Source organism: Pyrgilauda ruficollis, unplaced genomic scaffold (genome assembly GCF_017590135.1).
Source record: "Pyrgilauda ruficollis isolate IOZ18807 unplaced genomic scaffold, ASM1759013v1 scaffold373, whole genome shotgun sequence".
Taxonomy (NCBI): Eukaryota; Metazoa; Chordata; class Aves; order Passeriformes; family Passeridae; genus Pyrgilauda; species Pyrgilauda ruficollis.
In genome coordinates, this window is record NW_024525190.1 from 85,302 (window position 1) to 108,870 (window position 23,569).

The 23,569-nt window shown below is 56.9% G+C and overlaps 1 protein-coding gene across 1 annotated transcript in view; it reads left to right on the forward strand.

Moving 5' to 3' along the window:
* The window catches only part of SHANK3 (SH3 and multiple ankyrin repeat domains 3), a gene marked incomplete at its 5' end in the record, with an annotated part of 110,378 nt that overhangs the window by 85,236 nt on the left and 1,573 nt on the right, over positions 1-23,569 (forward strand). Inside the window, one exon of the mRNA XM_041476055.1 lies at positions 7,741-10,075. Within this exon, the coding sequence (XP_041331989.1) occupies positions 7,741-10,075 (2,335 nt within the window). The remainder of the gene's footprint in view (positions 1-7,740; positions 10,076-23,569) is intronic.

The following is a 23,569-nucleotide window of genomic DNA, read 5'->3' on the forward strand; positions in this document are numbered from 1 at the left end:
TTGCGTATTCCAGCAGCACTGCAGATTCCCAGTGAGAAAAGATCAAAAAGATTCCGGGGGAAAAAATTTCCTGGGATAAAGGTGGTTAACCCCCGGCTGGCTGGAATAAAAAGAGGGAGAAAAGATCAGAAATATTCCAGGAAAAATTCCCGGGATAAAGGTGGTTAACCTCCGGCTGGCTGGAATAAAAAGTGGGTGAAAAGATCAAAAAGATTCCTGGAAAAATTCCCTGAGAAAAAAAGCAAGGATGGGAGGAAAACGATAAAAAAAGCAGGAGGGGAGGAATATTTGGAGGAAAAAGGGAAGGAGTGGGGGGAAGGGGAGGGGAGATAATTCCTGTCAGACTTCCAAGATTTCTGCCAGCGCCATCTGCTCCGGCAGCGGAGTTAAAAACGCTCCGGAGGCTGCGGAGCTGCCATGGCTCCCGGAGAGAATTCCAGAGGGTGGAGCCGCTGCCTTGGGAGGGATGGGAGGGATTTGTGACCCCTCAGGACCACCGGGAATGCTGGCGGGGGTGGGAAGTGTCCTGGTGCTAAAGCGACATCCGGGATGGAATCCTGGAATGGTTTGGGTGGGAAGGATCCTTGAGATTCCCAAATTCCACCCCGTTCCAAGGGCAGGGACACCTCCCGCTATCCTAGGGTGCTCCAGCCTGGGCCTGGGGCATTTCCAGGGATCCAGGGCAGCCACAGCTGCTCTGGGAATCTTGGGCTGATCCTGGGTGCCAGAGGATGGAGATTCCCATCCCTGGATACCAAAAATTGGAGATTTCCATCCCTGGGTGCTACAGGACAGAAATTCCTGTCCCTGGACACAACAGGACAGAGATTCCCTTTCCTGGACACAACAGGACAGAGATTCCCTTTCCTGGACACAACAGGACAGAGATTCCCTTTCCTGGACACAACAGGACAGAGATTCCCTTTCCTGGACACAACAGGACAGAGATTCCCTTTCCTGGCAGGGGTGGATCGTGGAATCCTGGGATGGTTTGGGTGGGAATCCTGGAATGGTCTGGGGACATTAATCCCATCCCATTCCCACCCCTTCCCTGGGCAGGGACACATTCCACCATCCTGGATTTCTCCAGCCCAGCCTTGGACACTTCCCAGGATCCAGGAGCAGCCACAGCTTCTCTGGGAATTCTGTCCCATTTTAGGGATCTTTGAGGATCCTTTAGGGATCTTTTCCGAGGACAAATTCCCTTGGGAATTCCAGGAGCATCTCCAAGCTCCAGGTGCTGCAGGGATGGAGCCCAATCCCAAAATTCTCCACACCTGATCCAGCCCCCAGCATTCCAGGCTGCTCCCAGGGGATCGCTGGTGGCTTTTGTTCCCCTCTGGAGATTCCCAGGCAGAATTCCATGAAAAGTAAATAAAGCTGGGCTCTGGAGCATCCATGGTGGGAATAAACAGATCCTGCTCTTCCAAGCTCCTTGAAATTCCTGGGAGGAATTCCCCCCTCACCTGAGGTTCTGTAGGAATTTGGTCACGGCAGCTGGGATGGGGGAAGGATTTGGGCAGGAGGAGACAACAACAGCCCCGGAGTTTGGGAAAAACCTTCCCTGAACCCGGCAACTCCACTGGAATTCCAAAGGATCCGCTGGGAGCAGCTCAGCAGAGAAGGATCTGCTGGAAAACTTTGTCCCTGAGGCCGGTGGGATCTTGGGATGGACCGGGAAGAGCATTCCCGGCAGGACAGGGAGTGGTGGATCTGGGTTTGGGATCCAAGGATGGATTGGGGAGAGCATTCCCAGCAGGACAGGGAGTGCTGGATCCAGGTCTGGGATCCTCAGGACAAGAGGGACATGGAGCTCCTGGAGCAGATCCTGGAGGGATGGGAAGCTGAGGAAGGGACAAGACATGGAATTGTTGGAGCAAGTCCAGAGGAGGAACCAGGACGATCCAAGGCTGGGAGAGTTGGGATTGCCCAGCCTGCAGAAGGGAAAAAGGGAAAGATCTGGGGTGACGCAACTGTGACCTTCCAGGACCTGCAGGAGCTCCAGGAATGGCTCCCACTGCCAGAGGGCAGCCATGGATGGGATCTTGGCCATGAGGAATTCCTGGCTGGGCTGGAATTGCCAGAGCAGCTGGGGCTGCCCCTGAATCCCTGGAATGTCCAAGGAAAAGCTGGAGCAGCCTGGGACAGTGGGAGGTGTTCCTGCCCATGGAATGGGATGGAATTGGGATGGGATTTGAGGTCCTTTCCCACCCACACCATTCCATGATTTTTCCGTGGAAAGAACATCCGGTCTCTGGAGGCTGTGGAATCTCCTTCCCTGGAGGTATTCCCGATCCAGCCGGACACATCCCTGGGGAACATTCCCAACGTCATCCCCAATGGATCCTCCCCCATTCCATGGTGGCTCCAAGCTCCCTTTTCCAGGGAGCCCTGCTCAGATTCAGGGAGCAATTCCAGGACCTGGGAGCGGAGCTGCTGCCGAGGTCACATCCAGGATGACTCAGCCACTCCTTCTGGGAATGGCTGGAAAACCAAGGGATGATCCAGGAATGATCCCGCGGCTGTGGCTCAGCCGCTGCCACAGGGAGCTGCTCCAGGCCAGGAATGCCGGGTGGGAATGAACATGGAATTCCTGGGATGTGCTTTTCCGTAGTGTCCCTTCTGCTTGGCAATTCCTTGGATGTGGTTTTCCATAGTATTCCCTGAATGTGGAATTCCTTGGATGTGGTTTTCCGTAGTGCCCCTACCCCTGGCAATTCCTGGGATTTGGTTTTCCATAGTATTTCCTACCTTTGGCAATTCCTTGGATGTGGTTTTTCCATGGTATTCCCTTCATTTTGCAATTCCTTGGATTTGGTTTTCCATAGTTTTCCCTGCATTTGGCAGTTCCTCGGATGTGTTTTTTCCTTGGTATTCCCTGCATTTTGGAATTCCTTGGATGTGGTTTTTCCATGGTATTCCCTACATTTGACAATTCCTTGGGTTTGGTTTTCCACAGTATTCCCTACCTTTGTCAATTCCTGGGATGTGATTTTCCAGTGTCCCTTCCACTTGACAATTCCTCGGATGTGATTTTCCACAGTGTCCCCGCCCTCGGCAATTCCTGGGATTTGGTTTTCAAAAGTATTCCCTGAATGTGGCAATTCTTGGGACGTGCTTTTTCCGTGGTATTCCCTGCATTTGGCAATTCCTGGGATGTGGTTTTCCGTAGTGCCCCCTCCTCATTTAGGGAAAAATGGAGGAGAGCTGGATCCAAGGACTGGATGTCCCAGTGTCGCCCCTGATCCAGCAGCCACGCCCAGGGCATTCCAGAGGGAAGATCCCGCTTTCCCACTGGATTTCCTGCTCAGCTGGATACCACATTCCCAGGACAAGCGCCCCTATTCCGTGTCCTGGGGCATTCCAGGCCCAGGGATGGTGCTCAGAGCTTCCCAAATATCCCTGTGTCACCTCCCAGCCATTCCCAGAAATCTCAGAAAGGCAGGGCTGGGGGTTTTTTTGGGATCTTCCTGCTGCTCCCAGAAAGCAGGACAGGGAGTGCTGGATCCAGGTCTGGGATCCTCAGGACAAGAGGGCCATGGAGCTCCGGGAGCAGATCCTGGAGGGATGGGAAGATGAGGAAGGGACAAGACATGGAATTGTTGGAGCAAGTCCAGAGGAGGAACCAGGACAATCCAAGGCTGGGAGAGTTGGGATTGCCCAGCCTGCAGAAGGGAAAAAGGGAAAGATCTGGGGTGACCCAACTGTGACCTTCCAGGACCTGCAGGAGCTCCAGGAATGGCTCCCAGTGCCAGAGGGCAGCCAGGGATGGGATCTTGGCCATGAGGAATTCCTGGCTGGGCTGGAATTGCCAGAGCAGCTGGGGCTGCCCCTGAATCCCTGGAATGTCCAAGGAAAAGCTGGAGCAGCCTGGGACAGTGGGAGGTGTTCCTGCCCATGGAATGGGATGGAATTGGGATGGGATTTGAGGTCCTTTCCCACCCACACCATTCCATGATTTTTCTGTGGAAAGAACATCCAGTCTCTGGAAGCTGTGGAATCTCCTTCCCTGAAGGTATTCCCGATCCAGCCGGACACATCCCTGGGGAACATTCCCAACGTCATCCCCAATGGATCCTCCCCCATTCCATGGTGGCTCCAAGCTCCCTTTTCCAGGGAGCCCTGCTCAGATTCAGGGAGCAATTCCAGGACCTGGGAGCGGAGCTGCTGCCGAGGTCACATCCAGGATGACTCAGCCACTCCTTCTGGGAATGGCTGGAAAACCAAGGGATGATCTGGGAATGATCCCGCGGCTGTGGCTCAGCTGCTGCCACAGGGAGCTGCTCCAGGCCAGGAATGCTGGGTGGGAATGAACATGGAATTCCTGGGATGTGCTTTTCCGTAGTGTCCCTTCTGCTTGGCAATTCCTTGGATGTGGTTTTCCATGGTGTTCCCTGCATTTGGCAATTCCTTGGATGTGGTTTTCCATGGTGTTCCCTGCATTTGGCAATTCCTTGGATGTGGTTTTCCATAGTATTCCCTGAATGTGGAATTCCTTGGATGTGGTTTTCCGTAGTGCCCCTACCCCTGGCAATTCCTGGGATTTGGTTTTCCATAGTATTTCCTACCTTTGGCAATTCCTTGGATGTGGTTTTTCCATGGTATTCCCTTCATTTTGCAATTCCTTGGATTTGGTTTTCCATAGTTTTCCCTGCATTTGGCAGTTCCTCGGATGTGTTTTTTCCTTGGTATTCCCTGCATTTTGGAATTCCTTGGATGTGGTTTTTCCATGGTATTCCCTACATTTGACAATTCCTTGGATTTGGTTTTCCACAGTATTCCCTACCTTTGTCAATTCCTGGGATGTGATTTTCCGGTGTCCCTTCCACTTGACAATTCCTCGGATGTGATTTTCCACAGTGTCCCCGCCCTCGGCAATTCCTGGGATTTGGTTTTCAAAAGTATTCCCTGAATGTGGCAATTCTTGGGACGTGCTTTTTCCGTGGTATTCCCTGCATTTGGCAATTCCTGGGATGTGGTTTTCCGTAGTGCCCCCTCCTCATTTAGGGAAAAATGGAGGAGAGCTGGATCCAAGGACTGGATGTCCCAGTGTCGCCCCTGATCCAGCAGCCACGCCCAGGGCATTCCAGAGGGAAGATCCCGCTTTCCCACTGGATTTCCTGCTCAGCTGGATACCACATTCCCAGGACAAGCGCCCCTATTCCGTGTCCTGGGGCATTCCAGGCCCAGGGATGGTGCTCAGAGCTTCCCAAATATCCCTGTGTCACCTCCCAGCCATTCCCAGAAATCTCAGAAAGGCAGGGCTGGGGGTTTTTTTGGGATCTTCCTGCTGCTCCCAGAACATTCCACGGCTCCATCTAGTGCAGGATCCCAGATTCCCAAGGAAAAAAGGGCAAGGACGAGATCATTCTCCCAAATTCCCCCTGCTGGCCTCGGCTCCAGGATTTTAAAAAAGCTTGGGAAAGGCACATTTTCCATGGCTTTGTCCAGGCTCCCTTTGAACCCGTTCTGTGCTGCCGGTTCTTTATTCCCACGGCACATCCCCAATTCCCAAAAATAGCCCAGTTTCCAGCACGACCAACAGCATGGGATGGAATTTCAGTGCCAAATTCCTCCCTTTTGTCCCCATTGGATTCTGCCTCGGGTGGAATCGCTGACGGATTCCGGGCGGAGCTGCCAGAGCCTCTCGGTGCCACTGGAAGAGCGTTTTCCATAAAGGAAAATTCGCTCCAGAGGCCAAAAATAAAAAAAGCCCAAATCCTCTCCGGAGCCATTTGAAAGCTTGGGAAGAGCAGAGCAGGGATTGGGAAGCAGGAGTTTTCCCTAAGGACAGGTGAGCACGGCAGATCCGGGCTTGGGAATGAGGCTGGAGCTGGGGATGGAGGGAGGGAGGGAGGGAAGGAATTGTGGCGTGAATGGATTTTCGGATCACGGAATGGCTCGGGTTGGGAAGGCCCTTAATCATCCCAATCCACCCCTGATTTGTTCCTGCTTTTCCTTCCAAATCCTCGCAGTGTCTCCGAGTTTTCCCTGAAAAAGCAGGAATTCCTGCTAGACCCTGCTGGGCTCAGTCTGGCACTCGGGAACAGATGTCACCCCTCGGGAAAGCGGGAAGTGTGACGGGAGCCGCGCCCGTGCCGGTGGCACTCGGATGTCTGGCACGTTGGCGGTGGCGGCGCTTCCGTCACCGGAGCTGCTCGGGAAGGGGTGGGAACAACTCCCAGGGGAGCTGATCCCACGGGAACGTGGCTGTGGGGAGGGGAGGCTCTCATGGAATCGTGGAATGGTTGGGATTGCTGTGAGCTCAAAGCTCATCCCATTCCCAGCCTTTCCATGGGACACCTTCCACTATCCCAGGTTGCTCCAACCCGGCCTTGGGCGCTTCCAGGGATCCGGGGGCAGCCACGGCTTTCCTGGGAATTCTGGCTGGTTCCTCCAGTCTCGGAGCTTCCACTGGAAGTTGCTCCAAGCCTTTTCCAGTGAGGCTTGGAAAGAGGAAAAGTCTCAGGAGCAAAGTGGGGTGGGAGGAACAATCCCCGCCACTTCCCAGTTTGTCCCGGTTTGTCCCAGTCTGGGAATTCTCTGGGAATGTCCTTTTCACTGCTCTCCTTGTTTTCCAAGGGAAGACAAGAAACTCATCCCTGGTTCCATAGTTTTCCTTGTTTTCCAGAGACAACAAATTCATCCCTGACTTCACTTCTGTCCTTGTTTTCCTTGGGAAGACAAGAAATTCATCCCAGATTCCATAGTTTTCCTTGTTTTCCAGGTGGAAGATGAGGAACTCATCCTGACTTTTTTCTTTTCCTTGTTTTCCATGTGCAGACCAGAAACTAATCCCTGATTCCATTTCTCTCCTTGTTTTCCAGGTGGAAGATGGGAAACTTCTCCCTGACTCCACTCTTTTCCTCGTTTTCCAGGTGGGAGACCAGAATCTCATCCCTGACTTTGCTCTTTTCCATGTTTTCCAGGTGGAGACAACAAATTCATCCCTGGCTCCATTTCTCTCCTTGTTTTCCCAGTGGAGACAAGGAGCTCATCCCTGACTCTGCTGTTTTCTGTGGAAAGACAAGAAACTCATCCCTGATTCCATTGTTTTCCTTGTTTTCCAAGTGGAGACCAAAAATCCCATCCCTGACTTTAGTTCTCCTTGTTTTCCAGGGAAAGACAAGAAACTTCTCCCTGATTCCATTCTTTTCCTTGTTTTCCAGGTGGAGAACAGAAACTCAGCCCTGACTTTGCCCTTTTCCTTGTTTTCCGTGTGGAGATGTGAAGCTTCTCCTTGACTCCAGTTCTCTCCTTCTTTTCCAAAGAATTCATCCCTGACTTTGTTCTTTTCCTTCTTCCAGGGGAAGACGAGAAACTCCTCCCCTGACTTTACTTCTCATTTTCCAGCTGGACACCAGAAACTCATCCCTGATTCCATTGTTTCCCTTGCTTTCCAGATGGAGACCAAAAACTCATCCCTGTCTTTAGTTCTCCTTGTTTTCCAGGGAAAGACAAGAAACTTCTCCCTGATTCCATTATTTTCCTCGTTTTCCAGGCGGAGACCAGAAACTCATCCCCTCTCCCCTGTTTTCCTTGGGAAGACAAGAAACTCATTCCTGATTTCATCGTTTCCCTTGTTTTCCAGACGGAGACCAAAATCTCATCCCTGACTTTAGTTCTCCTCCTTTTCCAGGTGGAAGATGGGAAACTTCTCCCTGACTCCACTCTTTTCCTCGTTTTCCAGCCGGAGACCAGAATCTCACCCCCGACTCCCCCGTTCTCCTTGTTTTCCAGGAGAAGACGAGAAACTGGCCGCGTCCTTGCTGGACGGGAAATTCCCGCGGAGCACCTCCATGACGGACACGGTCCGGGAAGGCCACGGGATCCCCCCTCCCCCGCAGACCGCCCCTACCGCCCCTCCCCCGCCCCCCTCCCCCTATTACTTCGACACCGGCCCCCCTCCGTCCTTCTCGCCGCCGCCGCCGCCGGGCCGCGCCTACGACACCATCAGGTCCAGCTTTAAGCCGGGCTTAGAAGCCAAACTGCACGGGCTGCCGCAGGTGCTGAGCGCGGCCGAGATGTACGACCAGGCCAGGGGCTCCATGCCCTACCCCGAGCGGCAGAAGAGGGCCCGCTCCATGATAATCCTCCAGGATTCCTCCCACCTCCCCGTGGAACCCACCGAGATCCCGCGGCCCGGCCCGGCGGTGACGCCTCCGGAGAAGCTCAAGAGGAAGGGCCGGGTCATCGACAACCCCTACGCCAACATGGGCCAGTTCAACGTGAGCCTCTTCGCCCCCACCAAGCCGCAGAGGAAGAAGAGTCCCCTGGTCAAGCAGCTCCAGGTGGAGGACGCCCAGGAACGGGCGGCCTTGGCCATCACCGGCGGCTACTCCTCCCGGGAGCCGTCCCCCACGCGTCGGAGCCACCGCCTGGACTACCAGCACCACCCCGGCATCGCTCAGGTGGAAGCCGCCGGCCTCCCCTTCGCCACCGCCATCGCCGCCGGCGTCATGAAGGACCGGGACCGGCGGCTGGACGAGAGGAGGAAATCCACGGTGTTCCTGTCGGTGGGAGCCATCGAGGGGCCGGCGCCGGGCGGCAGCGAGATGCCGTCGCTGCAGCAGTCGCGCTCCATCGACGAGCGGCTCCTGGGCAGCCGGGATGTCCTCCTGCCGTCCCCCGTGTCAGCTTTAAAGCCATTAATCAGCAGCTCCTCCTCGACCTTCATCCACCCCCTGACGGGAAAGCCCCTGGATCCCAACTCGCCCCTGGCGCTGGCGCTGGCCGCAAGGGAACGGGCGCTGTCCACTCAAGTCCCATCCCGGTCGCCCACCCCGATCCACAGCCCCGACTCGGACAGAGCCGCGCCCCTGTTTGTGGACATCCAAACCAAAGAACCGGACAGGGGGGACTTGGAGAGCTTGGTGTCCCCCGCCTACTCCCCCGGAGGGAAGGCGGTGATGGCGGCCGACGCCGGCGCTCTGACCCCCACCAAGAGCCCCTGGGGGACTCCGACCACCCTGCGGAAGGAGCCCGAGGTGCGAGCGGAGACGCCGGGCAAGGAGGAGAAGAAACCCGAGGACAAGAAGTCCATGATCATCAGCATCGTGGACACGTCGCAGCAGAAGACCGCCGGCCTCATCATGGTCCACGCCACCAGTAATGGTCAAGACGAGATAGGCCTGGAGATCAAAGAGGAGAGCCCGGCCGTGCCCGAGGTCTGCGCCGAGCCGGCCGAGTCCCCCAAGGCCGAGCCCCAGCCCAGCCCCGTGGGGAAGCCGCCGGCCAGCCCGGCCTCGGAGAAGGCGCTGGGCCAGGGCAGCTCGGAGGAGGAGGTGGAGCCCTACACGGTGACCCTCCCGCCGGCCCAGCTGTCCTCCAGCGACGAGGAGACCCGCGAGGAGCTGGCCAAGATCGGGCTGGTGCCGCCCCCGGACGAATTCGCCAACGGGGTGCTGGTGACCACCCCCGGCACCCCCGTGAGCCACCTGGCCGCGCCCGGCGCGCCGTCCCTGCCCGCGGCAGCAGTAGCACCTTCTCCCCCCGGCGCGACACCCTCAGGGAAGCCCTCGGACGCCCCCGCGGCCCCGGAGTCGGCGGCGGACTCGGGAGTGGAAGAGGTGGACACCAGGAGCTCCAGCGACCACCACCTGGAGACCACGAGCACCATCTCCACGGTCTCCAGCATGTCCACGCTGTCCTCGGAGAGCGGCGAGCCCACCGACACCTACACGTCCTTCGCCGACGGCCAAACTTTTCTACTCGAGAAGCCACCAGTGCCTCCAAAGCCCAAACTCAAGTCCCAGCTCAGCAAGGGGCCGGTTACTTTCAGGGACCCACTTTTGAAGCAGTCTTCGGACAGCGAGCTCATCTCCCAGCACCACGCGGCCACGCTGGCGGCCACCAGCGCGGCCCGGCCACGCTACCTCTTTCAGAGAAGGTCCAAGCTATGGGGGGACCCCATGGAGAGCAGGCCCGGCCACGGGGCCGAAGAGGACAAACCAACTGTGATCAGCGAGCTGAGCTCCCGCCTCCAGCAGCTCAACAAGGACACGCGCTCCTTGGGCGAGGAACCGGCCGGCTCCGCCCTGGATCCCGGCAAGAAGTCGCCGGTGGTGGCCGCACGGTAAGAGCCGGGCGTGGCCGGGGCGGGGCCGGGGCGGGTGGCGCTGCTGAGGAGCCGGATGTGGCTTTGAGGGACATCGCGGAGCTTTGGGAGCTCGGTGGAGGGGCCGGAATGTCCGTGGGAGTTGTGGGATGGGCTCCCGGCGCGCCGTGGCTGTGGCTGCTCCCCTCGCTCCGCCCTTCCCGCTGCTCCGTGTCCTCCCCTCCCCGTGGTGACAATGGCGATGCTGTGGTGACAATGGCGATGGTCAGGTGACAGTGGTGATGCCGTGGAAACAATGACGATGTGACAATGACAATGCTGTGGTGACAATGACAATGTGGTGACAATGGGGACGCTGTGGTGACAATGATGATGCCGTGGTGACAATGACGATGTCATGACGACAATGCTGTGGTGACAGTGATGATGTCGTGACAGCGACGATGCTGTGGTGACAATGACGATGTCATGGCGACGCTGCTGTGGTGACAATGACGCTGCCGTAACAGTGACGATGCTGTGGTGACCATGACGATACCGTGGTGACAATGACGACATTGTGGTGGCAGTGATGATGCCGTGATGGCAATGCTGTGGTGACAGTGACGATGTGGTGACAATGACGATGCCATGGTGACAATGCTGTGGTGACAATGACGGCACTGTGGTGGCAATGACGATGTTGTGGTGATGATGACAATGCTGTGGTGACAATGACAATGTGGTGACAATGGGGACGCTGTGGTGACAATGATGATGCCGTGGTGACAATGACGATGTCATGACGACAATGCTGTGGTGACAGTGACGATGTCGTGACAGCGACGATGCCGTGGTGACCATGACGATACCGTGGTGACAATGACGACATTGTGGTGGCAGTGATGATGCCGTGATGGCAATGCTGTGGTGACAGTGACGATGTGGTGACAATGACGATGCCATGGTGACAATGCTGTGGTGACAATGACGGCACTGTGGTGGCAATGATGATGTTGTGGTGATGATGACAATGCTGTGGTGCCAATGCTATGGTGACAATGACGATGTGGTGACAATGATGATCCCATGGTGACAATGCTGTGGTGACAATGACAACGCTGAGGTGACAATGCTGTGGTGGCAATGTCGAGTCCTGGCTCACCCCCTCCGTGATCTCTCCTGGCCAAGCACCAAGGATGGAGTTTTCCGGGGCTTTTCCATTTCTGAGGATCCCCAGGTGTTGTCCCACTCAGGAGGTGACAGAGGTGGCCCATGGCACACCCTGGTTGGGACATGGTGGCACCAACGCCACCCTGGTTCTGCCTCACCCACCCGACCCTAAAAGGATCCCAAACCTTCCACATCAGAGCCCAAACCCTTAAAAAGTTTGGGAATATTAAATCCCAGCAGGAAGTGACCCAAAATTCCGAGTCTTGCCCTGCCTTTTCAGGCGCGGCCCCACAGAGCCGCCATGAGCCGGTGTCACCCGGTGTCACCTGGTGTCACCTGTGGGTGCCAGGGCTCAGCGAGGTGCCAGGAGCTTTGGATCAGGGGCAGCCCTTCCCATGGGAAAAGCTTTTCCAACCAAACCAAAACCATCCTGGCCACGGCTGCTCCCGGCACGTGGCGCTGGTGCAGGAGGTGACATTCCAGGCGGTGGCCTTGGGGACAAAGTGTCCTGGAGCATGCCGGAGTCACTGTGGCCTATCCCAGCAGATCCAAACTGGGAATACTGGGAGGAGATCCAGGGATGTCTCCCTGCCCCAGGGTGTCATTCCCTACGGAGCCAGGTGTCACCCGAGGTCCCCTCCCTCATCCCGAGCCGAGGCCGTTCGGGGATCCTCTGGAATTGAGGCTGTGCCCATCTCCAGCAGCGCCGGAATTTTGGGAATTCTGGGCTTTTACAAGCCCTTTTACCAGGATCCCACGCTGGTTTGGGATTCCCTGCTGGGAATCCTCTGGCTCCCGGTGCCATCAGAATGTCCCTTTCCATGTCCCCATCCCTTCCATCCGTGTCCATCCAATCTCCCGGTTTTCCCCCGGAGCAATTTCACCGATTTCAAGGATCAGCCCTTCTCCATCCTCTCTTCCTGCCTTCCCTGCAATCCCTGCAATTCCCAGGGCTCCATGCCCTGCTCATCCAGCCCCCGGAGCCTCCTGTTTTCCCGCACATCCCGTCCTCACCCCCCGCCGGAATCCGGCCCTTCCAGCCATCCCGCAGAGTCCCACATTCCCGGTTTTTTCCCTTTTGGGAAAGTCACGGCCTTTCATCTCTCGAGTTTTGGGATGTCAAAGGCTTGAAACATTTCCCGGGAAGCCGATGGGGAATGGAATTTTTAATGATGGCAGCCACTCTCCTGCATTGTCCGAGTTCTCCTGGTTTTTTTATGGAATTGCTGTGAACTCAGGGAATAATGGGAGCAGAGTTAGGTAAGAGGAGGTGACCCAGTTTGGGACGCGTTTTCCAGGCTCTGGAATTGTCCAGAGAAGGGAAGTGTCACCTGAATGTCCCTCAGGAGCGGCCGGGAGCCAGAGGCGGCCTGGAATACCGCAGGGATGGGGACAGGGCGGTGGCCTGGAATTCTGCAGGGATGGGGACACTGAGGTGACCTGGAGTCCCCAGAAGGACACGGAGGGGTCTTGGAATTCCACAAGGAACAGGGACACTGAGGTGACCTGGAGTTCCACAGGGATGGGGACAGGGAGGTGGCCTGGAGTCCCCAAAGGGGATGATGAGGTGTCCTGGAATCTGGGAATGGGGACACTGAGGTGGCCTGGAGTTCCAGAGGGACAGGGACACCAATGTTCCCATACCTGATGCCCCCCAGCCCTTCCAGCAGCTCTGGATCCATGGGATTGGTGGAGTGGCTGCCACTCAGGAATCATCCCGGAATTCCTCCCTCCCCACATTCATCCTGAATTCCCAGCAATTCCGTGCAAGCTCAGGGAATTCCCTGCTCCCGAGCAGTCCCCGGCGCCTTTCCCTGACCGATCCCTGTGGGAATGCTCCCTGGGAACCCCGGGAAGCCATGATCCATGGCTTCTTCCCGAGCTCTAACTGCGGCTCTGTCTCCCCCCAAGCCGGGCGTCCACGGAAGGACCTTTGAGCCGAGGGACTGGGAAAGAGCCCAAGGAATTCTGACACTGGGAACGTCAGGTCACAGTTCAGGCCACTGACGGTGACAATCCCGGGACCAGGGACGCCCGGGACGGTGACAATGGCAGCGGAGCAAGGGGACAACTCCCTTCATCCGTGGTGGCCCTTGGTGGCCATGTCCAAGAGCAGCTTCCTCGTGTTTAATCCAAAACCCTGGAATTGTTGAGGTTGGAAAATCCCTCTGATCCCTCCGGGTCCAACCATTCCCAGCACTGCCCCGTGTCCCAAAGTGCCACATCCACACGGCTTTTTAATCCCACCGGGAATTGGGGTTCCACCCCTTCCCTGGGCATCCCATTCCAGCGCTTCATCAACTTCTCGGGAAGGAATTTTCCCAAAAATCCAACTTCACCTCGTGGTGATCCCCTCTTGATCCCTGCCCCGGCTGGAATTCCTGTCCAGGATTCCTGGAGCGGTGGCGGGATCCTGGAAAAGCCCAGGATCCTGGGAAAACCCCGCTGAGCCGCGGGAGAGGCTGGGGATGTGCCGGAGCCGCTCCCGCTGCCGGGAGCCGCGCGAGGCCGAGCGCGTTCCGCGTGTGACATCCGTGTCCCCAATAAAGCTGACGGTGACCGTGACAGGTGTGTGTGTGTCATTGGGGACACGGCCATTCCCGGTATTTTGGGAGCCATGTTCCATGCCTGGAACCAGCTCTGGCTCTGGATTCACGGCTCCAGCGCTCCAGGCGGCATTCCCGCAAAATTGCCGCAACATTCCCGTCCCGTGTCCCCGCCCAGCCCTGCCAGGCTCCCGCCATCCATAATCCCAATTGGATCCATCTTCCCAACCTCTGGGACTCACCAGGAGCATCCCAAACATGCCAAAAAGCTTTTGTCTTCTCCAACCGATTGATCACGGTTTAATTCCCAGGAATTTGGGATGTGGAGGGCCCAGGATTTGTCCAGGTCATTCCCAGCTAGAGCTTTGTATTTTCCTCTGGAATTTGGAAGGAGGCTCCAAGTCCAGAACTGTGCGAGCTTTGCCCATCCCAAGGGTTTTTCCAGTTAAATCCCAGCCACAGATTTCCCAGAGTTTTCCTTGGCATTGATAAATCTCCAAGGCAGATTCCAGGAGAGTTCCAAGGTTTTGGGGCTCCGGAGCCAGGCCAGGGGGAGCTTTTCCAAAGGGACCTGGCTCCTGGGGACTTCCAGGAACATCCCATTGGTCCTGGTTGGGGGCTCTGGATCCAAGCTCAGGGAAGCTTTGCCAAGGACTCCCAATGATTCCCCAGGAGAATTCCAAATGTCCCAGTTTGGGGCTCTGGATCTGAGCTAAAGGGAGCTTTTCCAACGGGTTCTGGGGACTCCCAGGAACATCCCAAATGTCCTATTTTGAGGCTCTGGATCCAGATTCGGGGGAACTTTTCCAAGGAGTTCTGGCCCCTGGGGACTTCCAGGAGCATCCCAAGTGTCCCAGTTTGGAGCTCTGGATCTGAGGGAAACTTTTCCAAGGGGTTTTTTTTTCGTGTCTTTGCTCGTGCCTTTGTTTCTCTTTAACCCCAAAAAGGCTCCTGGGAAGCAGAATTCGAGCTTCCAAAGGGAGCATTTCTGGTGCTGCTCTGCAATTCCATGAATTCCTTTGTATTCCCACAGATCTGAGGGAGAAGGAGAAGAAACTTGAGCCCTTTGGGGTTTTAGTTCCTTTTAGGGTAAAACTGCCTCTTTTTCTCTGATCCTAAATGAATTCCGTGTCCCGGAAATGGTGTCACACCCCAGCAAAAGCTTGGGAAAGCACCCCCTGTTTCCTTGTAGGCCTGGGGGCTTTCCTGGGGAAATTCCCCTGGGAAGCAGGGATTTGGGATGAAAATTGAGCAAATTGGCTGTGGGGAGGGAAGGAGAAGGGGGATTGGGATCGCTGAGCGAGGGAGGGTGGGAATAGAGGGATTTGTGTGGCACAGAGGGGTGGGGATGAGGTGGCCACTTCTGGAGAGGAGGTGGCCAAGTTTAGGGAGGAGGAGGGGGCCAGGATTGGGAAGAGGTGACAAGGATTGGGAAAGAGGTGAGAAGGATTGGGAAAGAGTGGCCAGGATTGGAAAGAGGTGAGAAGGATTGGGAAGGAGGTGGCCAGGATTGGGAAGGAGGTGGCCAGGATTGGGAAGGAGGTGGCCAGGATTGGGAAGAGGTGGCCAGGATTGGGAAGGAGGTGGCCAGGATTGGGAAGGAGCTGGCCAGGATTGGGAAGGAGGTGGCCAAGTTGGGGTAGGAAGTGACCAGGATTTAGGAGGAGGAGGTGGCCCATTTGGAGAGTAGGTGGCCAGGACTGAGGAGCAGGTGGCCAAGTTTGGGAAGGAGGTGGCCAGGATTGGGAAGGAGGTGGCAAAGTTTGGGAATGAAGTGGCCAGGATTGATTGGGATGGAGATTCCAGGATTGGGATGGAGATGACCAGAGTTGGGATGGAGATGATCAGAGTTGGGATGGAGATTCCAGGACTGGGATAGAGATGACCAGGATTGGGACAGAGGTGACCAGGATTGGGAATGAGTTGGCCAGGATTGGGAATGAGGTGGCCAGGACTGGGAATGAGGTGGCCAGGGCTGGGATGGAGGTGGCCACCCTGCCGACGGCCACAACCCCTCTGTTCTCCACCCTGCCTCCCACAGGGCTCCATGGATTCCACTTCCCATGGGAAGAGGCTTCTCCAGGGGTCCCCAGGCACAGTGGGATCCCCTGGATCCCCTCTCCTCCGGGTTTCCATGGAATTTCCCCAGGCTCTCAAAGGCTGGGGACCTTCCCCACCAGCAGAGCCTTGGGACAGCTCAGGGAGGTTGAGCCGTGGAAAACCAGGAATTCTGGGGGGCTGCATTGAGAGGACCCTTCCAGCCCCTGATCCCAGATGATCCCGGGGTGCCGCGGGATCTGGGAAGGGTTTGGTGCCTACAAGGAGACAGGGTCCCAGCACGTGTCCTGTCCCGGTGTCACCGTGTCCCCGCGTCACCGCTCTGCTGGCTTCTCCCATCCCAGCATCACCCATCACCCTCATCCCAAGGAAAAGGGCTTTTTGGGAAGTCTGCGAAGGGCAGTGAGGGGTGCCTGGAGCTCCACGGGATGAGCTCCAGGTCCTGAAGGAGCCTCCGAGTGGGAAGAGTGGAAGTGTCCCCATGTTCCCATCAAACTGGGGTTTGTCACCTTTTCCTTGAGGTGGGAATCACGGAAAAAGGGTTTTTCCTTGGAGAAATCCAGAGGGATCCGTTCCAGGAGTAGTTCAGGGAAGGAGGGAGCTCCGGATGTTCTGCAGGATCTCTCACGGGAAGAGATTGGCTTGGGAAGGCCCAGGGGCAACACTGGAGGAATTGGGAATTTTCCTATGGATTCCAGCCTGGAATTCCCTTTTCCTGCCAGGATCAGAGAAGGAAAAAGGGAATTTTAGTTATGACATCCCTGACCCTGCCAGAGCTCCCTGCTGGAGCTCCCCGGATGCTGGGATTGCTCCGGATTGTCCCTGCTCCATGACAGGCCAGGACAGAGCTCACGGAAAAATCCCAATCCCAAAACCGCTCCGGACAAATCCCAGCTGGAGCCTGAGACCCCCTTGGGTCTCCTCCCCGTCCCTGCTCCGGCCTGGGCCCCTTGGGATGTTTTTCCCAAGGGATAACCACGCGTCCTTCCCAAAAATTCCCAAATCCACATTCCCGAATGTTCCCAGACTCTGCTCCAATGGCAGCTCCCAACTTTTGGCATTTCCGAGGTGTCCCTGCTCCCGGCACAGCTCCGGCATTTCCTGCCTGTTCCACTGCAGAAAGGGTTAAAACTGGGAATAATCCAGGGGTTTTGGGGCTGCCATTCCAAACCTGGAAGCTCCTGGTCCTTATCCAGGTGGGATGAGGCCATTCCCTCCTTCCCAGCAGCACAGCCCAGGGATCCCGGGGAACTTCCACAGGTTATTCCCTCTGGGAATCCCCGGGAACATCCCGTGGCCTTTGGGGGTGGCCGATGGCACCGTCACTGTCACCAGCCCCGGGGGGACATGGAAAAACTTGGGAATTTTGTGTCGGCTGCTCGGTGTTGTTTTGGCTGTGGGGCATTTTTCTCATGCATTTGTTGTTTCCTTCCTTTCCCAAATCCCTGCCTTGCCCAAATCCCTCTTTCCGATGTCCCTGCCTTTCCCAAATCCCCCTCCTTCCCAAATCCCTGCCTTTCCCACATTCCTCTTTCCCAAATCCCTGCATTTCCCTGCCTTTCCCAAATCCCTCCTCCTCCCCAAATCCCTCCATTTCCCATTTCCCTATCTTTCCCAAATTCCTCTCTTTCACAAATCCCCGTTCTTTCCCAAATCCCTCTCCTTCCCAAATCCCTGCATTTCCCATTTGCCTTTCCCGAATTCCTCTTTCCCATTTCCCTGCCTTTCCCATTTGCCTGCCTTACCCAAATCCCTGCCTTCCCCAAATTCCTCTCTTTCCCAAATCCCCACATTTCCCATTTCCCTACCTTTCCCAATTTCCTCTTTCCCGTTTCCCTACCTTTCCCTAATTCCTCTCTTTCCCATTTCCCTGCTCCTTCCCAAATCCTTGCCCTTCCTAAATCCCTGCATTTCCCAAATCCCTGCATTTCCCAAATCCCTGCTCCTTTCCCAAATCCCTCCCCCCGTTCCCTCTTTTCCCAGCCCTCCCAGCAGCTCTGTCGCTGTCCAACCCTCCAGGCTTTGGCTGAATCCATGCAATTCCCACCGCCCCGTTCCTGGCCGGCCACGCCCTCACCCGTCCCCCGGGAACCATCCCGATCTGCCCCCAATTCCCATTCCTCCATTCCCCCATTCCCAATCCCCCCCCTGTCCCCAAACCCAGCTGGGGGTCTCCACTCAGGGAACACCAAGGCCGGATCGATTCCCGCGGTTCTCCCAGCCCCGAATCCCTCGGGATCGACGTCCGGTGGCTTCTTTTCCGTGTGGCGCTTCCCGGACCGGAGCTAACATTTCTCTCATTGCCTCTTTTCCTGCTTCCATGTGCATGTCCCGCTGCTCTGTCCTAGATCCGCCTCTGGCCTCCGGAGGGTGGGCGAGTTGTGTAAGTGAGCACGTTCCCATTCCATAGCTCCATCCCACCGGGAATGTCCCATTCCTCACCTGTCTCTTCCCTTCCCCGCCGCGGCCCCGCTCCCGCCGGTGTTCCCGAGGTTTTGGGAGGCTCCCGGAGGGAGCGGCGCCGGCTGCGGGATGTGCGCGTCCCTCGGGAGCATGGCCCTGTCCCTGTGCTGTGGTGGCGTGTCCGGCTCTTCCCGCTGGTGTTCCTGCTGAGGAAATTCCCGTCGGGATCCCGGGGCGTTGGGGCCGCGGGGTGGGAGATCCCGGAGCGGCTCGGTCCTCCGGGAAGGGTGGGAGAGACAGCAGGACGGGGGAAAGGATCCCAGGAAAGGTGGGGGAGATTCCAAGAAAGGTGGGAAAGACCCCAGAAGGATGGAAAAGATCCCAGGAAGGGAGGGAATGACACCAGGAAAGGTGGGAAGAGAAAAGGACAGCAAGAAAGGTGGGAGAGACCCCCAAGAAAAGTGGGAAAGGATCACAGGAAAGGTGGGAAAACACCAGGAAAGGTGGGAAAAGAAAAGGACACCAGGAAAGGTGGGAGAGACCCCAAAAAAAGTGGGAAAGAATCCCAGGAAAGGTGAGAAAACCCCAGGAAAGGCAGGAAAATACCTCAGGAAGTGTAGGGAAGAACACCAGGAAGGGTGAGAAAGGATCCCAGGAAGGGTGGGAGAGGTCTCAAGGATGTTGGAAGAGACTCCAAGAAAAGTGGGAGAGATCCCAGATAAAGTAGGGAGAGACCCCAGGAAAGGTGGGAAAAGGATCCCAGGAAAGGTAGGAGAGATTCCAAGAAAAGTGGAAAACACCCCAGAAGGATGGAAAAGATCCCGGGAAGGGAGGGAAGAACAGAAAAGGTGGGAGAGACCCCAGGAAAAGTGGGAAAGGATCCCAGAAAAGACACCAGGAAAGGCAGGAGAACCCCAGGAAGGGTGAGAGACATCCCAGAAAGGGTGGGAGGGAATTCAGGAAGGGTGGGAAAGACCCCAGGAAGGGGGAAAGGACCCCAGGAAAAGTGGGAAAGTACCTCAGGAATGGTGAGAAAGACCCCAGGAAGGGGGAAAGGACCCCAGGAAAGGTGGGAAAGACCCCAGGAATGGTGGGAGAGATTCTGGGGAAGGTGGAGAAGACCCTGGGAAGGACACTGGGAAGGGGGGCAGAGCATCCCCATTCCAGTCCCAGCAAACCATGGATGCACCAGGATCCATCCGTGGTTCCCCAGGGTGGGGGGTCCCAGGTCCCCCTCTGGAGCAAAAAATTCCATGAGACAGAGGAGGGAGCTCCTGGGACCTGCTCCATCCCAATCCCCCTGGGAAGTCACCCGAGGCCACAGCAGGAGGATTGGGATCCAGGGATTCCCCTTCTGCCAGCAATGATTCCAGGATATCCCAGTGGCTTCCAGGAGCTCGGGAAGGACTCCCCAGGCTGGGATGGGGCGGCAGCAGCAGGATCCCGGGAAAAGCTGTTCCCACTGCAGCTCCCTTGGGCTGGAAGGGGCAACCCGTGGTGTTGGGAGGGCCGGAGAATTCCCCCTGGGAATTTCCCAGCGTGCATGGCCGGCTCTGTGCTCCTGGTTGTGCTTCCTCCGTGTTGTCCCCGTGTCCCGTCCTCGTGTCCCGTTCCGTGTGCGGAGCTCCGGCTCCATCCGTGTCCCGGCTCCCGGAGCCGTTCCCGGTTGATTTTTCCTTGTCCTTTTCTGCCAAGCGCTGAATTCCCGAGGCCGCCGCCCCGTCCCGGGAGAGCGGCGCCGGATCCCGACGCTCCGGGAATGCCGGGGGCCGCGTTCCCGCTTTCCCGACGGCTGCTGGATGCCATTCCCGGGGATTTGCTCTGCTCCCGGGTGGGGCAGAGGCGTGGGGTGCTCGGAAGCTCCCGCCCTGCTCCGGATCTTTCTGGGAACACCCGGAGCGGGGTCGTTCCCGAGGCTCCTCTCGGCCGTGGGGGGCTCATGCCATCGGATCCAGCCGTGGATTCATTCCCTCAATCCTGGCACCCGTGTCACGGAAATTTGGGATATCTCGGGGACACCAGGGGGGAACTGTCCCCTGGCACTGGGGGCACTTGGATCATCCTATGCATCATTCCAGGGTTTATTCCAGGACTCATCCCGAGATTCCTCCCTAGGCTCACCCCAAGGTTTATCCCAAGATTCCTTCCAGTGCTCTTCCCTGGGCTCATCCCAAGATTCTTCCCAGGGCTCATCCTGGGGCTCATCCCAGGATTCCTCCCAGCTCATCCCAAAGCTCATCCCAGGGCTCATCCTGAGGTGTATCCCAGGATTCCTCCCAGTGCTCTTCCCTGGGCTCATCCCAAGGTTCATCCCAAGATTCCTCCCTAGGCTCGTCCCAGGGCTCATCCCAAGGTTCATCCCAAGATTCCTCCCAGTGCTCTTCCCTGGGCTCATCCCAAGGTTCATCCCGAGGTTCCTCCCAGTGCTCTTCCCTGGGCTCATCCCAAGGTTCATCCCGAGGTTCCTCCCAGTGCTCTTCCCTGGGCTCATCCCAAGGTTCATCCCGAGGTTCCTCCCAGTGCTCTTCCCTGGGCTCATCCCAAGGTTCATCCCAAGGTTCCTGCCAGGGCTCATCCCGAGGTTCCTCCCAGGGCTCTTCCCTGGGCTCATCCCAAGATTCCTCCCAGGGCTCATCCTGGGGCTCATCCCAAGGTTCATCCCAAGATTCCTCCCAGGGCTCTTCTCTGGGCTCATCCCAAGGTTCATCCCGAGGTTCCTGCCAGGGCTCTTCCCTGGGCTCATCCCAAGGTTCATCCCAAGATTCCTCCCAGGGCTCTTCCCTGGGCTCATCCCACAGCTGCCAGGTTCAGGACAGCAGGAATTCCGTGTCCTGCTCCCGGATCCTTTGGGATGGCCATGTCCCATCCACCGGAGTGACCGGGATCAGGAAAACTTCGGACAGTGTTTGATCCTTTCCCGGAATCCCTACCCAGCTCCCAGTATCCATGCCTGGTTCCCAGTATCCCTGCCCAGTTCCCAGAATCCCTGTCCAGTTCCCAGGAAAAGCCAGGGGTGGGATTAGGGTTAGGACTGGGATCGGGATCAGGGTTGGGATTGGGGTCAGGATCAGAGTTAGGGTTGGGACCAGGGCCTGGATCAAGGTTAGGATTAGGATTGGGATCGGGATCCAGATCAGGGTTAGGATCACCTGTGAATTGGGATCAGGATTAGGGTCAAGTTTAGGATCAGGGTTAAAGTTAGGGTCAGGTTTAGGGTTAGGACCAGGATCAAAATCAGGATCAGGGTTGAGGTTAATTCAGAGTCAAGGCTGGGGTCAGAGTTAGGATCAGGGTTAGGGTCAGGGTCAGGGTTAGGGTCAGGGTTAGGGTTGGGATCAGGGTTAGGATCAGGGTCAGGGTTGGGATCAAGGTCAGAGTTAGGATCAGGGTCAGGGTTAGGATCAGGGTTGGGATCAGGGTTAGGATCAGGGTTAGGATCGGGGTTAGGATCGGGGTCAGGGTTGGGATCAGGGTCAGATTCAGGACTAAGATCAGAGTCAGCATCAGGGTCCGGGTTAGGATCGGGATTAGGGACAGAGTCAAGGCTGGGATCAGGTTTGCACTTGGGATCAGGGTCCGGGTTAGGACCGGGATTAGGGACAGAGTCAAGGCTGGGATCAGGGTCAGGTCGGGATCAAGATCAGGTTAGGATTAGGGTTAGGCTCAGGGTCAGGGCTATGTTTGGGATCAGCACTGGAGGAAGGTCCATCAAAAGGAAGGAAGATCCGTAGGATCCATTGGAAGGAAGATCTCAGGAAGATCCCTAGGAAGGTTGGGAAAAGGTCCTTGGGAATGTTGGAAAAGCCTCCACTGGAATGTTGGGGAAAACCCCACGGGAAGGTCAGAGGAGATCTGTGGGAGGTCACAGGAAGATCCATGAGGAGGTCAGGAAATGTCCATAGGAAAGTTGGGAAGATCCATTGGGAGCTTGGATGGAAGATCCGTAGGAAGACTGGGAAAATGTCCATAGGAAGACTGGAAGAGGATTTGGAAGAAGATCCGTAGGAAGGCTGGGAACAGGTCCACGCCAAGGCTGGGGCGTGGTCACAGCCCCGTTGGAAGCTGCAATGGGAATTGTGGGAGACAATTCCAAGGGTCTGAGAGCCACCACGGAACACTGGAGCAGCCTCACCAAGGAACAGGGAACGATCCAAACGATCCCAGGAATGATTCGAGCCATCCCAGGAATGATCCCAGCCATCCCAGGAACGATCCAAATGATCCCAGGAATGATTCCAGCCATCCCAGGAGTGATCCAAATGATCCCAGCCATGCCAGGAACAATCCAAACAATCCCAGCAGTGATCCCAGCCATCCCAGGAACAATTCCAGAGATCTCGGGAACAATCCAGATTATCCCAGGAACAATCCGAATAATTGCAGGAAAGATCCCAGCGATCCCAGGAACAATCCAAATGATCCCAGGACATCCAGCTTTTCCCTGTCAGAGCTTCCCAAAGGTGATTCCTTCTCTGCTGTGCCAGGGAAGCAGAAAAACGGGAATTATCAGGAATGCGGCACGTCCTGTGGATCTTCAGCCACGTTCAGCTCATCCCTCTGGAGCCATGGATTTATGGGATCCTTGGAGCTCATCAACATTCCCAAAACCAGGAGGTGGCAATGGAGGCAGTGGTGGATCCCAGCAGCGTTCCAGAGTGTCCCGGTTTTCCAGGAGGGAGCTGAGATGGGAGGCCGAGCAGGGAAACTGAGGCACCGGGATGCAGGAAGTTTATGGGATAGTTCTGAGGACAAGTGGAGTGGCAGGGATGGGATGGGATGGGATGGGATGGGATGGGATGGGATGGGATGGGCCAGAGCAGAGGACTCTGATTTTCTGGGATTCATCCAGGTGTCAGATCCCTTTCCTTTCCCACTCCCTGTCCCTCCCACGGGGACCATGGCAGGATGGGGACAATGCCAAGGGGACAGCAGCGCTTTGAGGAGCTTTGTCCCCATCCAAGATTCCCACGGTGGCACAGCCAGGGGGTCCCACATGTCCCAGCGCCAAGGGGACACCGGCCCGGCCACCCCTGGGCTGCTCACGCCACCCTGGCCACCCGGTGACCGTCACCAGGGGTGTCCAGAGGGTCCCTCCATCCCGGGAAAACGCTGGAAGGGTCCCTCTTATCCCAGCTGTTCTCCGCTGGGTCGCTCCCATTCCATGCGGGATCAGCACGGGGGGGGGACGGGGCGGGACGAGGGACAAGGTCCTGGTCCCCAGGGCTGGGGACACTTGGGGGGCGCAGAGCCGTGCCAGGAGGGCAGGGCCGGCCGGGAATCCCCACCCTGGAGGCGCTGCCGGAATCTTTGGGACATCCCGCCGGGATATCCCACCCCCCCCCCACCCCCCACC